The sequence below is a fragment of the Falco biarmicus genome, chromosome 1 (genome assembly GCF_023638135.1).
Source record: "Falco biarmicus isolate bFalBia1 chromosome 1, bFalBia1.pri, whole genome shotgun sequence".
NCBI classification, from domain to species: Eukaryota; Metazoa; Chordata; class Aves; order Falconiformes; family Falconidae; genus Falco; species Falco biarmicus.
In genome coordinates this window covers 4,277,177-4,296,695 of record NC_079288.1, presented here as the reverse complement: position 1 = coordinate 4,296,695, position 19,519 = coordinate 4,277,177, and the positions used below count along the sequence as shown (strand labels likewise).

General features: G+C 41.2%; 1 protein-coding gene across 5 annotated transcripts; it reads left to right on the top strand.

Annotated features, from left to right (window-relative positions):
* Positions 1-698: 698 nt before the first annotated feature.
* Positions 699-19,503, top strand: CEP95 (centrosomal protein 95). Of its 5 annotated transcripts, none has more exons than XM_056327337.1 (22): positions 699-1,106; positions 3,020-3,148; positions 4,127-4,234; positions 5,136-5,249; positions 6,483-6,591; positions 7,093-7,202; positions 7,975-8,109; positions 8,903-9,117; positions 9,540-9,609; positions 10,205-10,305; positions 11,522-11,643; positions 11,956-12,088; positions 12,263-12,377; positions 13,193-13,371; positions 13,641-13,733; positions 14,634-14,784; positions 15,997-16,157; positions 16,660-16,734; positions 17,247-17,399; positions 18,485-18,631; positions 18,728-18,799; positions 18,872-19,503. In XM_056327337.1, the coding sequence occupies exons 1-22, from the start codon at positions 1,085-1,087 to the stop codon at positions 19,046-19,048; spliced, it is 2,691 nt and encodes an 896-aa protein (XP_056183312.1). In that variant the 5' UTR covers positions 699-1,084; the 3' UTR covers positions 19,049-19,503. The 5 variants fall into 5 exon arrangements, with proteins under 5 accessions (XP_056183312.1, XP_056183294.1, XP_056183302.1 ...); XM_056327319.1 differs by having other exon boundaries at positions 10,202-10,305; XM_056327327.1 differs by having other exon boundaries at positions 701-1,106; positions 10,202-10,305; positions 11,959-12,088.
* Positions 19,504-19,519: the final 16 nt, after the last annotated feature.

Sequence of the window (19,519 nt, the reverse complement as noted above, 5' to 3'; positions counted from 1 at the left end):
ATGTTCTAGTATTAATTTTGATAGTACCAATACACGTTTGTTTACATGCACAGAAACCCTTTTGTGTTTATTAAAGTGGTATGTGCTTTTGGATTCTGTATCTACATCTGTAGGCTGTTAGTGCTAAGGTCACTGATGTTTACTTGCTGCCAGTCATTCTTACAGCCACAACTGGGATCTCAGCTGCTTCTACCATGCTCCAGGAGCTGAAGGGTAAGGGGCACCATTATTTCCACTTTTGCATGTCTTGATGCAACATGGCAACGCCAGAACTCCTAAGGAACAGGGAATACTGCTGCTCAGTAAGGAAGACCGTACTTTCACCATCCAACATCTCACAAAACCTGTACAGCACCTAACAATACAGGAAGTTTCCCTTGACTAAACCTTCTAAATCTTACTTTTGGTAAAGGCTCTAACATTCCTGTCAGGCACCAAATGCGCATTTACCCCGCATTTCCCCAGCAAACTTGCATCACCCACACCATAACACTCCCCCTCCACCTCATAACCACCCCGTTAACGCGAGCACCGCCCCCGCCCCTCCGCAAACAGCCCAGGCCCGGCCCGCAAGGTCAAGTTCTAGAACTTTCCCCCGCTCCACCCACTCGCCCCCGGCCAGCCGCCAGCACCCGCCTCCCTTTCAGGGCGACGAAGGCGGAACCTGCGCGGGCAAACCCCGCCGCCACCGCACAGCCCCGGGACGTCACCGCGCCGCCATTTTGCACCGCCAGCCGCCCCCAGGGCCGGGGGAGCGGGAGGGGGCGGCGGCCGGGCCCGCCGGGGCGCCTGAGGGGAGCTGGTCGGGGGGGGACGACCCCCGTCACGTGACAGTGGCGCGTACTGCAGCGCGGGAGGGGGAGGCCGCATGACCCGCTCTGCGGCGTGGCCCCAGGCACAGGCGCCCCCTCCCACCGTTTCCATGACGACCAGTCCTTCCACGGCCCGCGACGGCAGCGCTGCGCGGGGAAACCCCGCCCCTTCCGCGCAGCCTGCCCAATCAGCGCGGAGGACGCCGAGGGGGGCTGTTTAAATTCCCCGGGGGGCCGCGTCCGCCGTCCGTTGGTGCGTGAGGCACCGCGCCATGGGCAGCGCTGAGGAGAGAGGTAGGGGCGGCCGCCGCCGTGAGGGGCCGGGCCGTGAAGTGAAGTGAAGAGGTCGCCCGTCCCTGGGCCCCTCTCCCCACGCTTGCCGTGCCCTGCTCGGCGCTGCGGCTGGGCTATGGCGTGTCCCTGCCACCCCGCGGGGCCTTGCGGCGGGGTGGGTGCCAGCCCCAGAGGAGCAGCCAGCCCTCTGCCCTGCAGGGGTGGGGGAGACAGGGTGCAGCTGCGTTTTCTTCCCTCTCCACCTTACCACCCGCATGCTGCTCGTATTGCTAACACAGCTCACTTTATCCAGACGTGCTTTTCCTTAAAGCTTTTTTTCTTGTGTTGTGGCTTAAGCTCTTTATGTTACCCTCCCCCCTCCGGTGACACTTTTAAACTGATAAAGCTGGAGGGTAGCAGGACACTGACACTGGGTGCCCCATCCCTGGCAGTGTCCCAGGCCAGGCTGGAGGGGGCTTGGAGCCACCTGGGCTACTGGGAGGTGTCCCTGTCGCAGGGGGGCTGGAACCAGGTCATCTATAACATCCCCTCCAACCCAAACCATTCTATATTTAACTGAAGTTTTCTAAGGCATATCAGCCTGAAATGAAATGTAGGCGATGCTACTTAAACCTTTCATACGTCTTGAAATTATTAAAGTATTAAGTTAAGCAATTTCTGGAACTCAGTGAAAAGTGATGGAAAAGTAATACTCCCTGCACACAGAAGAGGAAAAAGCGTACAAATTGGTTTCTGCAATAATGTTTGTATATTTTTTTCCTTCCAAAGATGACTTATCCCTTCTCTAGTAATTTAAAATTGTTGATAGTACTTGTTAAAAAAACTGTTCTGTTTGCAAAAGCAACATGTAGTGGGAAAATCCAACCTGAAGAGATCTCAGACTAACAGATGACATCTGTTCTTCCGAGCTGATATTTGAATTGGGTGACAAGGAGGGCTGTAAAGCATCCATGTACTTCAAAGCACTTTGAATGCAGGACTCAAGGTTTTGGAAAAATCAGGCTCTTTATGCACACACATCTCATCGTGCTTAACATAGCTTGAAGTTGGTGGGACCAGCGCCATATTCCTGTAACTCCAAAACAGCAAACTAATAAAACTAGCCCTTGAATTTAGCTGCCATGAAGAATACCTTTATTAGCAGTGTTGACACTGCCTAAGAGTATTAGAGAAGCTAGTTTTTCAAAAGAAGCATGTTTTTCAAAAAAGTATATGTCCCTTCTGATTCTTCATAAAAGATGTATGAAAGCTTTAAGTCCTTCAAGGTTTGGAATTCCTGGCTGTGCAGCCAGACCAAAATTTGCCTTTAATTATGTGGAAGAAAAAAAAGGAATCTCTCTAGCCTGTGGTACTTAGTACCCTTCAGCTCTCAAATCCAGTTGTGCTAGGACTGTGTTCTTGAATAAGATCATGGCTGTATCATCCCTTACTCTGTGTTTCCATCTGAAAGGAGGTTGTAGTGAGGTGTCAGTCTCTCTTCCCAAGTAACAAGTGATGGGATGAGAGGAAATGGCCTCAAGTTGCACCAGGGGAGGCTTAGATTGGGTATGAGGAAAAATTTCTTCACTGGAAGGGTGGAGTCGCTGCCCCTGGGGGTATTTAAAAGATGTGTAGATGTGGTGCTTATGGACATGGTTTAGTGGGACTTGGCAGTGTTATGTTTATGGTTGGACTCAATGATCTTAAAGGTCTTTTCCAACCTAAACAATTCTGTGATTCTACCTGAAGTAAAGGGCATGGAGCAGAAATCATACATGTTCAGTGTTTTGGATGATTGGGGTAGCATGACTGGGATTGATCACCTATGGAGGAGTCAAAGACACTTGAACGGATTCCATCTTTTACTGTAACTAACCCTGTCTTTATTTCTGTGTCTCTCAGTTCTGACATTAATATGGTTTACTTTTTAATAGATTGGATTGATGTTGCCAATGATCTTTTAAGGAGCTGCCACATAAACCAGCACATAAAGCATCTCTCAGAATGTGGTGCCGATGTGTTTGTTCGTCTTTATGAGTCGATCTTAGGAGAAAAAGTACCAGGTGGGAACGATAACTTCTAAACATGTTTTTTGTTGGTTTGTTTCTGCATATTTTGTAATGAACAAACTAAGTTTACAAAACTTATTACAGATGTAAGGTTTTAAAAGTATTTGTGTCCTTCCAAAGACAAACACAAAAGACTGTCATTCTTTAAAAAGATTCAAGTAGTATTGGCTGTTGTTTTTTTTGACTGGTATGCATGGCAGCTATGAGGGGAGTTCACTAGTACAGCTACAGCAAAAAGTTTGTTATTGTAAATTAGGCCTTGAATGCCATCCATAGGCACGATACCTTTTAAGGGTGTGAATTGACTCATCTATCTTAAAAAAGTGTTAATAGTGAATCATGTTCTTATAAAATGCTTAATACTTAAAGTCTGTTGAGAGCTAAACTGTGATTTAACTCTGGTTTAATCCAACTCCATGTGACTTCAGTGACAATAATTAAGCAACGGCTATACGATTATTTGTTTGCTTTATGGTGAACTATTGCATGTGGGAAGTGTCAAGACTCCTACTTGCAGAAGATTTTAATAGTGCTGAGCTATTGGAGGTAGAAGTCCTGTTAAATATAAGCCCAGAACTAAAAATAATGTTACTCCCAATTAAGTAGAATAAGTTGCAGTACAGCTAGTCTCTGACAGGGAAAGAAGAGACCTTAATACAAAGGTTCAATTCCAATTTGACAATCTGAACTAGATGTGTGCGCTGGGAGTGAAGGAGGAAAAATACTTAGTAGTCTCTATTCTTGAATAGAATACTTCAGCTGATAAAATCCTCACATCTTCCAGGGGGTGTTCTATGTTTGTATTCAGTACTTATAAAAGATTTCATATGACCATATAATATTGGGGCTTTTCACCAAGTACACAAGGTATTGAAAAAAATGCTAACTTGTAAGTGAAGGTTAAAGTAGTTAAAGCATATGCAATAAGCTATCCATTAAGGTAGCCTAAAGTCTGTTATTTATTTTGAATAGATTTCATAGCTGCTCCTAGAAGCCAAGAGGATGATGCCCATAATGTACAAGCAGTAATAGATTCCCTGGCACTGGACTATTTGCAGGTCAGCTTGTCGCACATCACTGGTAAGTACTCATTTTAATGTAGAAAAAACACCAGCTGAATATCTGTGTGCTTTAATTTGAACATTTTATAAGAACCACATGTTATAAAGCATACTTTTGTACTTACATGAAAGGTTTTTCCCTGTAGCGAATGTCATCAAAACACTGAACCCTTGCCTTGGTCATCAGGTTATTAAATTTAAACAGCATGCAGAGAATAAATAAGAGCCATCTTGTACAACATAGACCTGTAAGAAATGTTAAAGTTAACAATCAATCATACTTCACTCATCTGCTAACGCGTTACCTGAAATCTGTTACTGGCTCAGTGTTTTTCTGTATACAGTTAAAGCTTGGAGACTGCGTTTTAAAACATGAGCCTTTAATTTCAAACTTGTTACTGAATTTTAAAAAGTTTGTGAGTAAAGACTTGAACCATGTGCTGAGTATCCTTTGTACACAGATAATATGAGTATTCATATGTAAGGTCTCACATAACAGAGACTGCAAAGAATGAAAACTGCTGGTTTGATATGGAGTAGCCCTTTCTAATACCTGTACAGTATGGCTGGTGTTTGTAATCCTGCCTGCCAGTCCATCAACTTGGTTCATGCTGTAGCTGGTATGTATAAGAAAATATTAAATACCAATTATCCCAGAACACAGCCCTGTTCTGTGGGGTTTTTTTTCGTGTGGAAGCAGGTACAGCATCAATAAACTTAGTAGAACTGAAAATATGCAACTTTAGGAAACCTTTAAGATGCCTTAAGCTTATGTATGTAACCATAGAGTGACCAGTTGTCTTCTGAGCTGACACCTTCACAAGAATTTCCAAGCAGTCTTCTCCAGGAAACTTGTGCTTTTGAAAATTTATCTTCTGTGACGTACTAGTTATTAATATGTGGCAGTACCTTCTCTTAAGGTGAGAACATTGTGAAAGGAGAAAGGGAATCTATCAGAAACCTCCTTGAAATATTTGATGGTTTGTTAGAGTATCTTACAGAAGAAGTCAGTGAATCTTCTTCTCAGAATGGAGGTGAGTAGACAGATGCCCTGGTTTAAGATACTATGTTCTGCTACTGCTCTGTTATGGACAGCTTGGTTTTTCTGTTTGTCTGCTATCAAGTTAGCTTGCTGAGGGCTTAGGTTCTCGTGACCATTGTTCTTTGTATTCATGGATGGAAAACGGCTTCCACAATAGATAAAAATTGTTTCTTTGCTGTTCTCCTCAGTAACAGCTACAGGGAATGACATCCATCGAAGATGTAGGCTTCGTGAAACCTTGTTTTGAGATACCCGAACTGTTTCCAATGTAGCAAAGATTATTTGGTGTGTTTGCCTTGTTTATAACCTTGACAATGCAGAGGAGAAAGACTGAAACTGACTATGGGGGGAGGAAATTTCAGTAGCCAAACTGATTACATTCCTTACTTTCATAAACAATAATGATACAATAGACAGATAATGTTCTCCAGTTCTTGCCTTTTAACAAGTTTTGGTGAAAATAAGTTTTCTGCTTCATTCTTGTGACAGAAACTTACTCCAGACAATTAATCCTCTCTTGGTATGTTGCTTTTCAGCTTGTAAGTCAAATGATTCATGGTTAGGATTCAGGGAGGGAAACATTGACTTTAATTGGAACGAGGAGCAGACATCCCTTTTAATTATTAGGACGCAAACAGGGGGATGACTTAAGCTTTCCTGTGAAGTGGGTCTTGGGAGCAGATCCATAGCAGGGGCTATTTTGAAGAGAATGCTAAACAGGGGAAGAGAAGCTACTCAGCCCTCCAGAGGCATCATCATTACTGCAGACTGAGTACTGATCTTCCTGTCTTAAAGCTGGCAAGAACTGTCATTGCCAGCTGTTGTACCCTGTGAGTAAAGGAGAGAGCAGCTGGTGGCTGAGACAATTGCCTCGTGTCACGGTGAATGACAGAAGGAGAAATAGTAGCAATTTTCACTGCCTGTACTGGTATTAGTGGCTCTAATTCTCTAGCTGTAAGTACAGAATTTAATTCTTTTGAAGAAGAATGGGTTATTTAGAATTGAAATGATAGGGTATATCATAGTTTTATCACTTGGCAAAACTTACTGTAACAGTTGCCCCCCACGTCCCCCCCTGCTGAAGCGGGGCATTACATGTCACCGTTTTAGATATCATCATTGTTTTATTATGCTTACACTGTTTTGATGATAGTGGCAATAATACCTGTTAGTTAATAGGTAGAAGTAATTTTCCTGAAAATAACTGCCTCTTGATTACTAACAGATGAGGCAAATGTGCTGTCCAATAATGAAATTCAAATTGCATCTCAAGAGCAGCCAGAAAGCAACACTGATCCACTTATGCAACCCTCAATATTCTCATCAGTTGAAGGGTAAGAACAATTCTGAACATTTGCATTGATATAGTGATTGACTATCTTTACTATCTTTTCTATATTTTTGTGTATCTGTAGAGAAACTGGCAGGTTTTTAATAGTATGCCAGTAGGAAACGTACTGATGACGTATGTCAAATGGAATGTGAGGTAACTTTCTCCTTTAGTTGGGCAGCGAGAGGGCTAAAATTAGATCCAGAACTTCTTTGAAGATTGCTGACAGCATTTTGTTTCCCTTAAGTTTACTTCACATGTGGAACGAAACAAGTTGAAAACATGGTCTCAGTTTTAGATTACTGAATTTTCGTTAAACTGCATTTGGCTTAGCATCACGACTTCTGTCTTGGTTTGTTCTGTAGAAGCTGGTCCCCTCTGCCCTGCCCTGTAACAGCCAGCTGCCTGGAGCAGGCGGAGCTGCCGTTCTTCTGCAGCCCCATCTTGCGGGCCGAAGGGGCCAGGACACTTAAATATTTATTTCGTGGCTTTATGTTCCTCTTAGGTCCCAGTCAGAATTTTTTGTTCCATCTTGTGATACAGATGGATCAGAATCTACCAGTGAATTAATTAGACTTGGAGATACTGCTCATTCATTTTCCAAGAGAAAGGAAGGTGAGTTTGGGTGAAAAAAACTTTTAAGATTACTCTGTAATAACGTTTCTAGGCTTTTTTGTTGTTGTTTCTTTTTTAAAGTTACTTAATTCAGGCAAATACTTGGTCTTAAACTCTTACTTTACCAAAAACCTTACACACCCCAAAAAACGCAGCCCACAATAAGCAAATGTACCTGTAGCTGATCTTGATGAAGATCTCTTCTCAAAGTATTCCAGTTTTTCTTTAAGTATTTCTTCTTGAAGTACTGCAGTTTTTCATGACTTTATTCAAAGGTTTGCTGTTCAGGTTCTAATTCAGTTCTCCCTAGGAAAGCGTTTTATTTTGGTCAGTTAGCATAAGAGAATTTGGAAGCTTTTAATGTATTTCACTTACCCCAGTGTAAAACGTATTACTTAAGACTGTAAAAGGACTAGCAAGTTCATTCTTAAATACTTGTTAGGAGTGTGGGCCACTTAAACGTTACGGGTGGCTCTGGAACAAGTAATGTGCATACTACTTAAATGGAGTCCATTCCTATTTCCTGTAAGAATATTCTTATTCTCATTGGTGATTAGTCTTTCCAATTAGAGGCATAAATAACTATTATGAATTATGACATTTTCATTGAATAGAATTACAAGTAAGAATTTAACGGACTTATTTTGATCATAGTACGGATTGCTAACACCAAGTTATTAACATACCAGACATGAAAGTTGTCCATCTAAAACAGTTTGTAGCAGGATGCTTTACGGTTCCTAATGTAATCTTTTTCAAACACCACTTCTAGAATTCCAGTTTCCTGAATTCTTACCAGCAGAAGAGGACAACGGGGTGCAGGAATCTAAAAACTCAGGGGCTATTGCAGCATTACCTAGGCACTTTTCTGAAACTGAAAGGGACATTGTAAAGGAAAAGGAAGATGGTGAGTGTTAGTTCTGATAGCTAATCTACCTGATTTTAACAAAGGGGTGTAGGGGACTAAAGTGGTGTACAGGAGACCCTTAGTCCTGCATGATTTGAAATAAATAAATCCTTTTCAGAAATTGGTGTCCCAGAGTATGCAGACTTCATTATCTGGGGTGTTTCTGCTTAGCTAGGATTCAGCTGCAGCTAGGTTTTTTTCCTTTTGTCGTTCAGTAAGCAAAACACTAAAAGTAAAAAGGCCTTGCGGAAGATCCTAGCGTTGAAAACCATGTGCTGGAGGGAGCTTTCATCCTGTTCTTAAGGACAGTTATGGCTAGATTGTGTATTGGGTGAATCGTTCTGACAGGTGGCAGCCATCTTCGCAGACTGTCCCTGGCCTCTGCTGCTGCTTAGAATTCCTGCATATGAACAGGATTCCCCAGCACGTGTAGCTGAACTGACTCTGCCGAAAAGAACAGCAAATCGAAAGGCTTTTACTGTGTATGCACATAGCTGCACCCGGGCGGTATGAAAGCAGTATGTACATACATACATACAGTCACGAAAAACTGGGTTCTCCTAGAAAAGGAGGGAGGGAGGGGCTGCAGCATGTACCTCTGTAAACCGAACAATAAGATTGTAAGGCATAAAAATGTTACAGGACTGTTCTGTGCAATCCAACAAAGATGGTGGCTAACATTTAGGTATTTAGATACTTGCCTTTAATATGTGTGGGCAATATACAAACCGAAACATTTTGCTTTCACAGATAACACTCTAAACTTCCAAGTTTTTGGTATTTATCTTTTCAGGGTCATTGGAGTCTGTTCATACTACTGAACCTCAAAAAGAGAGTTTGAGTGCCAGTGCTACAAAACTTGGGGAGCCTCTACAGCAAGCTATTCCTCTGCTACCACCATTTCAGCCTTTGGAAGCTAGGCCTTATTATCCTGGATGGAGAAATTATCACCGTTCAGACAGTGAGTCAGCAGCTTCGGCGAACAGTCAAGAGGGGAAAACACCTACTGTGAGCAAAAACCTATCCTTTGATTTTTATTTTAAATTTTTTTTTTTTTCCCCCCAGTAATCAATACTGCTTTCCCTTTACAACCTTCTAGAGTATACTTACAGAATGGTGTAAATGGTCTCTGAAGAACACTTCGGAATGTGTCAGATTTCACAGTTCAAAGAATTTAGGACTGTGGATTCACTCTTCACAGAGTCCAGAGAGGTTGTAAATTTGAAGGGTGTGTTTATCTTATACACATATACATACACATCTCCATAATCAATGTAACTGCACAGTTTACAGTATTGTAAATAAAATAATTATAGTGTATTTATCTATAAAATCAGCACCGATTTCCATATGCAGACAAACCTAACGTGTGACCTTTCTTTCAACACTCTCCTGTGAATTTATAGAAAACGTGTTGCTTTTTATTTCAGCTTGAAAAGTCAGTTAAAGAAAAATCTGAAGATGTTTCTGGTAGTCTTCCTCTATCAAGGAAGATCCTTGGTGAGAGAATTTCGCTTACTATAGGGTAGCTCTTAAGAGTCAAATGTTGCATTTATTTTTATTGGCACTGCTAGAAACATGGTTTTGAAACTACTAGTGCATTTTTTAAGCCACAAGATCGTATTTCTATCTCTGTTTTATAGAGAAACAAAAATAGGTTACTTGTAAGCTGTTTACTGTGCTGGAAAAAAATAATCTGTGTCCCCAGTTCAACTCTGTTAGTTAATCCCGTTAAGATGGGCCTGTACTACTGAAGTATCTTCTATCAGGTAACTCCCATGGCTGAACTTATTCTGAGCAGAGAAAGATGGTCCAAACAAGCCAGTTTCAACTCTAGGAATAAGCCCTTAACTGCTGTTGTAGAAAAGGTTTAGAAGCCAGTTTTCAGTACTAATTTTCTGTTGCCTGGGAAACACTGCTTACCTTTCTAGTTTCCATAGCACTCCCATACACTGCACATTGAAAACTTGAAAAATTACCAAAACAAATGTCACAACTGTGTAACCACAGTTGCTTTGTCATCCTGTTCTCTTCAAATTTGGATCCAGAGGCCGCAGATCACACTTTTTTTTTTTTAACTTGTTCCCTGCAGTAGCAGGTGCAGTGCAGCCTGTGCCATCACCTAACACTTACCTGTTTGCTTCTGCGGTGGGAGATGAGGTGGTATCAAATGCCGCCGAGGACAGTGTGGCAAAGGTACATGTTGCATCTTTACCTTATTTGTGGACGTTCAGTCAATATTTTTGGATTTCTGCTTAATTTTCGTGATACCTTGTGGCACTTCTGGGCTTTTTCTAACCTGCTTTTGGCTTGCTTTCTTCAATATACAATCAGTGCTGCAACGTTGTTACAAACTTTACATAGTCGGTGTCTGAGTCACATCAGTTCTTTTGGGAGGTGTTTGCTTCAAGATGTGTAAGTGCCAGTACCTATAGAGTTCTGATTTATCACAACCAACCAGTTATTGGTTATCTTGGTTTTAATCAAAGGTGTATAAAACACAAAAGTGCAGTCTTGTCCTTTCTCTGAGGTGTAACAGAATTCTAAATTAGTAAGAACTTTGGTTTTCTGGGGTTGTTCAGACTCCAGTAAAAATCAGATTTCGCTGCCTTCCTAAACATCACTGAACTGCCTGGCTATATTATTTCATTTTATTTCCTTGCATTGTCCTTTGCTTTTCAAAAACTGAATAACGCAAAACCCACAAATTGATCAGCAGATGCCATTCTGTGCTTGTAGAAATGTATCTGTATAGGAAGTTTCTTGCTCTAGAAAACTTTTTTGCCTTCTGCAACCACAAGAGGTACTCACAGACTTCATTTGTTCCAGTAGTTTCAACAGCCTTTCTGCCCTGTCTGTTTAAAACATTGTCTCTGTTTAAAACTCATTTTTCCATTGGTGTATTTGCAAGTATATGCATGGCAACCCAGATTACTCCAGTTCAAACAGGTAAGTTAGCGGGCAGCACTAAATCAGTGTAACTAAATGGCACAAAGAGATACTTTTTTTTTTTCTTTTAGCTTGCTGTGAATTGTAGCTTAGTCTATACTCAGTGAGGTTTAGCTTATTCTCAGTACTAAGCATTAGTCCCAGGCTAAAGAGGTAGTACGTAGGAATACTCCATACAACTTAAACTAGACCCTGTTCTTCTGCTTCAGTGGTTTAGCTATGATTCTTGATCTTCTGTATTTTTGATAATCTATTTCTTTAAACATCTCATTCTCTACAGCACACCACCTTCAGTAAAGGACCTGGAAACATGACTGTTTATATATAAATAAAATCATATAGTTTGAGATGGTTCTCCTATAAAATCTGTTGTAGGATATCTCTACTCACGTGATCTATAGTATTTCTGAACTTTACTGTGAAGATCTTAATTAATCTAATTTACTCCTAATTGTTTTCCAAGGTTCCTCAGGTATATGAGACTTCTACATCTGCTTCTTCTTTGCATCAAAAATTCTCACGAAGTGCTGAACAAGTAACACAAACTCCAAGACCTGAATCTAGATATCTGCCTGGAAAGAAAAGGCAAGTTCAGGTTTTTTGGTACTGAGCCAAGCTAGCACTTTCATATACATGGCCCCCAGCTCCCCCTTTTAAAATAAGATCTCTTCCTCCTTGGGCTGCATGAGAGTGAAAGAATAATTTTAACAGAAAGATTTCCTGTTTCTCCTGACAAACATGCTTTTTCTTAAATATAGTTATAGACGTTTACACATTCAGCTTCCATTTAATTCTATAAAAATGTGCTCACACAAGAAGTGAACTGGAATTGTACAAGGTAATGCTTATTTTCCAGGTTTTAGAACAGAAATTAAGTATGTGTGTGTTCTGTTTTAGCAGATACGAAAATTCTACTATGGATTCACTTGAAGAGTCTCTGTCCCACAGAAGAACAAAGGAAAAGCTATCCGAGCAAGAGCTTCATCAAGTGTCAGAAAAACTCTCTCACAGGTTAAACGAACTAGATTTGGTAAGTGAAATGTATTCATCGTTGTATTTGAACAATCTAGTCTTAGTAATGATAGTGGAGAGAACACAAATATAAATTTGATGTTGATGAAAAAGAAATCTGCAACTAACACCTGACTTTAGACAGTTCTAAATTTTGAACTAGTGAACCTGACACAACCCCCTCATCCAACAGATGCTAAAGCAAGCTTTGGGTGGGCACACCAGAGAAGAGGACTTGACAAATGAAGACAACCTGTCTCAGCACAGCGACAGTGTCATGGATTATCGCCAAAGGAAAGCTGAACGAGGTAACAATTCGTATGCCAGTTCAGTATTAGGATGGAAAGGAATACATATAAAAAACAACTTCTCATGTAAAGCTGACAGTAACTCACACTGTAAGTGGTTCAGTGTAAGTTTTGTATTGTTAGTTCACTTTTATCTTGGTTTAGATCCAAACCTGAGCAACAGTAGCAGAATTGCAGTTAAGTTCCCATTTAACGCTTAAATAGCTATGGTTAAACTTCACTAAAAATACAAGGTTCACTAAAAATACAAGGCAAACACAGCTGCGGTAGGACGTGTACAGAACGTGGGGGGAGGGCCAGAACACGCTCACTGACGGGACTGTGATTCTGGAATCAGAGCCTATTCACAATACACTGCAGGTTCTGCTGTGCCCAGCGTAGCATGTATACGTGTGTTGGTGGCAATATGATTAAATAACCACCCTGTATGTACACCAGGCTATAAAACTGTCATATAGCTTGATCTAATCCACATCATTATATTGCAAGACGGAGCTGTGTGTGACCCGGTGTATAGACAGTCTCTCATCTTGAGCTACTTTCAGTTGTATTTGTTGCTTTTTTCTTTCCCATCTTTAATATCTCCTTGCTGTTATACAAGGCCAAACATTTGTGATTCAGGCCAGGGATAGTTCTAAAGGCAAAGGCTTTTCACGTTTTATCACTTAATTTGTGCTAAACTTGCTGACTCTTATGCCTTGGGAAGGTTTGACTCTATAGGTTTTGCAGGGGGTGTATGCTTTTTTCCCCTTACGTTTGGCTGGAGGATTTGTTTCTTTCAAGTTAGATACTCAGTGAATCGCCTTTCCTTACAGACACATCACGTCTAAGGCACCCCAGCAGGCCACGATCCCTTTCTCCATCCTCCCCCTCATCTCAGCATCAACTGTCTTTAGAGTTGGAAGATAAACTTTGTAGTAACAGAACAGGCCAAATAAAGAAAATACACAGCCAGCTGCAAAAAGAAAGGGATGAAAGAACAAGAAAAACAAAGGTAATTTCTAAGTTAGAGACCTCTTGGTCATTCTTACTAACAGCATTAAAACTAAAGGCTCTTACTTACTGTGGGCATCTGGCCTACTCTAATAGTGGTGTACTGTTGTATCTGTAGACTGCTGAGGAAAAGACTTAACCCCCAAATTTCACAAAAAGGAGAGTTCAAAGTGGAAGAAGCTACTTTGACCCACACACCAAACAAGTTAATGAGGTGGTTGTACAGGCTGATTATTTTCTCTGAAAAGTCCTCTTACTTTTATTTTCTAGATGGTCACTAAAGCTTACGAAGATGAACTACGAATTTATGAAGCTAGGGAGAGGCTCAGACTCAGCAAGCTCAGAGAAGTTACCAAGAAAACGGTATGATGCACCGAGGTGATTGTTGGTTGTGTTTTGACTGGTTGTTTTTTTAAATTTGTTTACATGATCTGTCCAGACACTGAGGATGTCTTTTGGGTACAAAACCTCCTTGACTTCCAATGTCATAGTTACAGCACCATGTGCTGCTTTAGCAGTGAACTGGACAGCTTTTCCTGAGATAGGTAGAACCAAGAGACAAGGAGTTTTAGAAATATCAGCACTTTTTACGTATGATGAATAATACCTGTTCTTACGGGCAACAACCACCCTACTTTTCACATGAAGTGTTAACTTCAAGACACTCAGATTTAAAGAATTAAAGCCAAGTGAGCAAGCAGATAGCTTCCAGAGACTGGCTGAAATTTCTCCACTGACAGGCACTTCACACACGCAGCCCAACAGCTACCTTAATGAAGTTGGAACCGCCGTACACTGCAAGCAGCCTGCTTAATATTGTCATAGTCTAACTACTCTTGATAGCTGGGTTTGTGCAAGAGTGACTCTCTAATGTTATACATGTGGCAAAGGGGGTTTTGCTATTTTTCTTACATACTACTGGAACAGCAAAGAACCTAAGCTGAAAAGCTCTGTCATACCAATGTCATCACAATACAGGCTGCCCTGGACCCTTCCCCACCTCTGCAGAAGCAGTCCATAGGCTGCTGCAGTAGCGTTACATGCTACAAAAGAGCTGCCATTATGCAATAGTGAGATTTAACCTCTGTTTGAACCCTGACCTGCATTTGGTAAATTCTGGCCTTCTAGAGAATCCAATGCAGTATGTCCAAATTCTCATTCTAAAGTTTCAAAGACATTTAAGTTCTGATAGCCAAACTATGTGATCTGTCAGTCTTTCCCTTCTCATACCTGTTCTCCATCTGTTTTACATCTGCTCCTAAGGAACAAGAATACAAAGAAAACATCTTTAAAGAACCTCCAAAAATGCCTCAGCCAGTGAAAGTTTATTCTAGAAAAACCACACCTCGGAATCCCAAATACAGCCAGTGGATTCCAAAACGAGGGACTGTGAAGCCAAAGAAAGCAGCTCCAAGTAAGAACTGCAAAACTATACTTGGTGGAAAACTGGCATCTTTTGAAAGCATGTGTTGAACTCCAAGAATAAAGGCATCAATCCAACATATACCAGTCAGCTGTAGCATTTTCCCCTTCTTATGACCTCTATATGTCTGGATTTTTGTTAGGGAATATAATGTTTTAAGTAAATGTAAACCACCAATGCACAATCACAACTGTGACCTATTTGCTACTTCCTTAAAATCCCTTGGACTATTTTCAAGGCTTGTTTCCATTACTGCTACTCCTGTGCTTGCTCTGCTATAGTCTGAGCTCAGTCATTTTTGGTTTGGGTTTGGGTTTTTTCCCCCTTTTCTCTTTTTCTTTTTTTGCTTTTTCTGAGCATGTATCAGATTTAAATTTGGGTCTTTAGCTTAAGTGGGCTGGTGCTGAGCCACATACAGTTGTTGAATCTGTCAGTTGCAACCATCCTCCTCTCAAGACCCTGCCATTGTGGTGTTAATGCTGCCACTGGTTTTGCTGGGCAAGTGATGCTTCAAGAACAACCAACATACAAATCACAGGCTCAGCTCTGGTAAACGGCATGGTGCACGATTATTTAAAAGATGCTGGTATAATCCCCTGAATATCTGAACGTTGCTCAGGTACACCGCCTTATTTTTTTTCCCCAGTGTTTAAAGGGCATATACTTGGTTAACACCCATTTGTTTCACCTCCCCATCATCTTCCTTCCAGAAGGATCAAAGATGTAATGGGAGTAAGCTGGCTGCAAATCAGTTAGTTTTACACTTGTTTACTCGACCTGGACCTGTCATTACTACTGCTGTATTAGCATTGGTTTAAGATGCTGCAACCAGTGATGGAAAGAGACAGACAAAGAAATCGTGGGTTAGGGATGGTGAGAACCATATGACGAAGGAAGGGGACACCTGTCTTAAACTAGATGTGGTGCTGGTAGGAAAACAATGCCAGAGCGATAAAAGCAATTCTTCAGCAGAAAAAAATGAAAATCACCCCAAGAAAACCTTGGGATTACTTTCTCTGCTGCCATACTGACAGAGCGATGTTACATCCTGCTGGGTTTATCTTGACATCATAACAAAAGCATGGTAGTTTTAGATAGTCTTCATCTAAAATATTTCATAACTTAGGTTGACATTGTCTGGAAGAATTTACCACTAAATGTATTCTCCAGAATTTATTGCTCACATCTGTCTTTACCTTGTAGTGAAAGTAAGAGATGACGGCCTCCTATTTCAGCTACTGGAAGAGTTTCCCCACCTGCATATTTCCCACCATACAATGAATAAAATGTGGCAGCGGCAGCTTGCACATACTGAACAACTTAAGGCAGCTTCTGGCAGAACTAGATCACACCTCCAAAATGAAGTAAGCCTTCTTATTCTTACCTTCAAAGTAGCATCAGGGATAGCAGTACCTCTGACAGGACAGCTAGCAGGCATTGGCTTGTATTGTATAATAAAATAATAATGAGGTCATCTTGGTTCCTCATACGCAGCACAGGTAGGGTATGTGCACATCCAAAGCACAATATGAAAGGACAGGCGGTATCTGAGCATGGTTGGTTAAATGGGGACGTACGTACCTAGGCACGTGGGTTCAGCTTTTCATCAGCCACGCAAACATCATGTTCATTTTTTATACTCGTTTACCTAGTACTGCCTAGCATTGCTACTCTTTCGTTAAAAAGCAGTTTGTAGTTTCAAGTGCTACTTAAAAGTTAATTATAAGATACAAAAGTTGATTAACTTATGCATGGTAACTCTCAACATAACCAAAACATAGCGGAGGAGCAATGCTTAAAACTCCTACACACAACTGCCTGCCCTGCAGAATGCGGGAAGTCATTAGCTTTTCTTTAAACCTCCAGGTTCAACAAGCCCTGAAGAAGCACGAGCTCCTCGTTGCACTTATTAAAAAAGATCAAGACCACAACAAGAGACTGGTATGTTCTTTGAAGGATATTTGTTACATAATACAAACAGTTCATGTTGAGCCAGCTAGAACACATACTCCCTGGTCCATGAAAGTGGCTTTTTATCTTGTGACAGTTTTATGCCTTTTGAGTAGCTGTGGTCTCCAATGCCATGTCATCTGTTTGCTGTGTGGCTGCTGAGGTCATGGGAATGGAATATTATTCTTAGACTGCACTGTTGCTTCAGAAGTGCAAACAAATTCTAAGAACATGCAAGGAGAAACTTCAGGCTCCTGGTGTTGCTGGTAAAAACACCAGCTACCATGGCAATACTGACTCCTTAATTACATAGTGCTCTTGATGGCACCTCTTGCTAAATTAGTGGCAACTACAGCTTTAAACCATAGACGCAGTGTAACGCTGGGGGAGGGAGAAGGTCCTCAGTAAAGGACCCTCTTTATTTAGCGATCATTAACAAAGCTTTGCCTGCAGCAGTGTCTATTGGAAGCTCGGTGGTCTTACAGCTACTGTTCTCCATTTAGCAAGAATTCAAGCAACGCATCTGCCGCCAGAAATGGGCTCAGAGTAAAGTGAGAGAGAAACGCCAGCAAGTTGCTCGAGCCAGGAAATACTATGAAGATTACCGGGTTCAGTTGCGTGCCAAGATGATGCGGGCTAGGACACGGGAAGAAAGGGTAAATACAAAACGTCTTGCTCTGCAAGTACGGAATTCTTTCTTGTGTGGACCCCAGCGCTGAGGACCCACAGCTGGGTAGTTCAAATAGTGGTACAAGCAGACAGAGAGCCAGTTAAGTGGACCGAGCACAGGAGCCAGGATGAACTGGCTGGTCAGTCAAAGCCACAGAGGAAAAGGTTCCTTCTTTGGAAACACTGCTACGGTTTAGGGCAAACGACTGTAAAACAAGAAAGGATGCTTTATTGGGTTAAGGGAAGAAGAGAAAGGGTGAATTATCAGTATGGAAAAACAGGGCTGGTAACATGAGAAATTGGGGAAATGAGTTTTCAGAAACAGTAGGATTAAGAACTTGTTCCTATAGTTACTATCCAAAGAAAACAATCGAGATCTTCAGTTAAGGAAACTTGATCAAAAAGAGAGCTTTGTTACTCAGTTGTATTTGTTAAACAAAGTGAACTTTTCGACAGATATGATCTCCAATTAGGGCTGGACATCAGAGCTAAGACAAGCAAGTAGAGTTATTACACTTTGCAAGAGCAGATACACAATTCTCACCTTTTAAAATAAAAGCCTGCAGTCCAGTGCATAATCCACTACTAGTGATTTGGGAACTGTTTGCCTTAAGCTGCACTGTAGCTGGTAAAGCGTTCTTTTGTATAAATGGAAAGCCTGAGCACAGGCTGGATTTCCTGCTGCTGGAAATGAAGGTCCTGAAGTTAAGACAGCAGAATGCAGGGTGGGCTGTACATCGCAGTGCGTGTTCAAAGACCCCGGCTTGCACTGTCAGCTTGTCTGAAGTGATTTAAAAAATGTAATATACATTTGTTGTTGTTCTAGCCCCCTTTTTAGTCATATGACTAAACTGACATAATAAATCCTTGATCAGAATTTCTGCTCGATGAGTAATACAAATAGAGCTCGGCTGCATCTGTGCCACCATCACTAGATAGATAACGGTGTGTTTTTGGCATGGGCAAGGACCTATCTTCATGTGATCACCATTCTGTCAGGAAATGGAACAGCTGAGAAACGTAAATGTATACTTGAAAGTTTCAGGTTTTTTTTTTTTTTAATTGCTGGCAGATATTTAAAAACTTATTTGAAGAAGGCTTAGAAATCCAGAAGCAAAGACTGATGGACCTGAGATCATACGCTCAAGAGAAGCGTGCTGAGCAAAGGAGAGAGCATCAAAATGAACTGGAGTCTATGGAGAACTATTACAAAGATCAGGTAAAGTTTAATCTGCATCAAAGGCAGCCAGCATTTTCCACACTAGAAATCTTCCCTTTCTGTAACTGGTTCCACTCAAACCTGTGTTGTGCTTAGTTTTCCATGCTAGCAGAAGCTTTATCTCAGGAACGCCAAGAAATCCAAACCAGAGAGAAAGCACAAGCACAAGTAAGGATTTTTAATTTTGTATCTATGCCTTTTGTTTTTACATGCTGTGGTTAACATCTCTATTTTCTTCAGATGCTGCAGAAAACAAAAAGAGAACTGAGATCAAGGATGGAAAAGGAAATACAGCAACTGCAAGCAGCAATAATGCAAAGTGATGACGACACCTTTTTTCAAGAACTAGAAGCAGACAGACTGAAATCAAGACTTCAGATGGCTTCCTTTCAGTACGGCAAAAGTAGTTTCTTGTAAGACTTAAAGTGAATATCACACCAGTTCTCTCTGGTGAAGATGATAAGAATCTTTGAGAGCTGCTGTAGCAGGAAGATGATGTGGGCTGTTTTTAGCTAGAATAATTAGGGCTGTTAATTTGACGCGTCAGAGGTGTAGTTGCTGGTATCTGGGAGCTCTATAGCACTTTTATGATCACCAATAAAGTTTTTTTTTAACTTCTTTCTACCTTCTTAGCAAGGCTGCGATAATGTTGAGCTCCACACAGAGGAAGCAGGGTAAAGTCGCCTTAGTGGAGGAGCTGAATGCTCAGGCCTGCGCTGGTTCTGCTGTTGCTGGAGCTGAACTGCCACACTCGTCTGTTAAAACACTGGAATGCTCAAAAAGAACAAGATCTTTAAAAGAACTTCACTGATTCGAGTTCTTATGAAAGGACAAATTAGGGAATGCCTGCAATAAACCGGTTGTGAAAATCACTCATTTAAATAGATT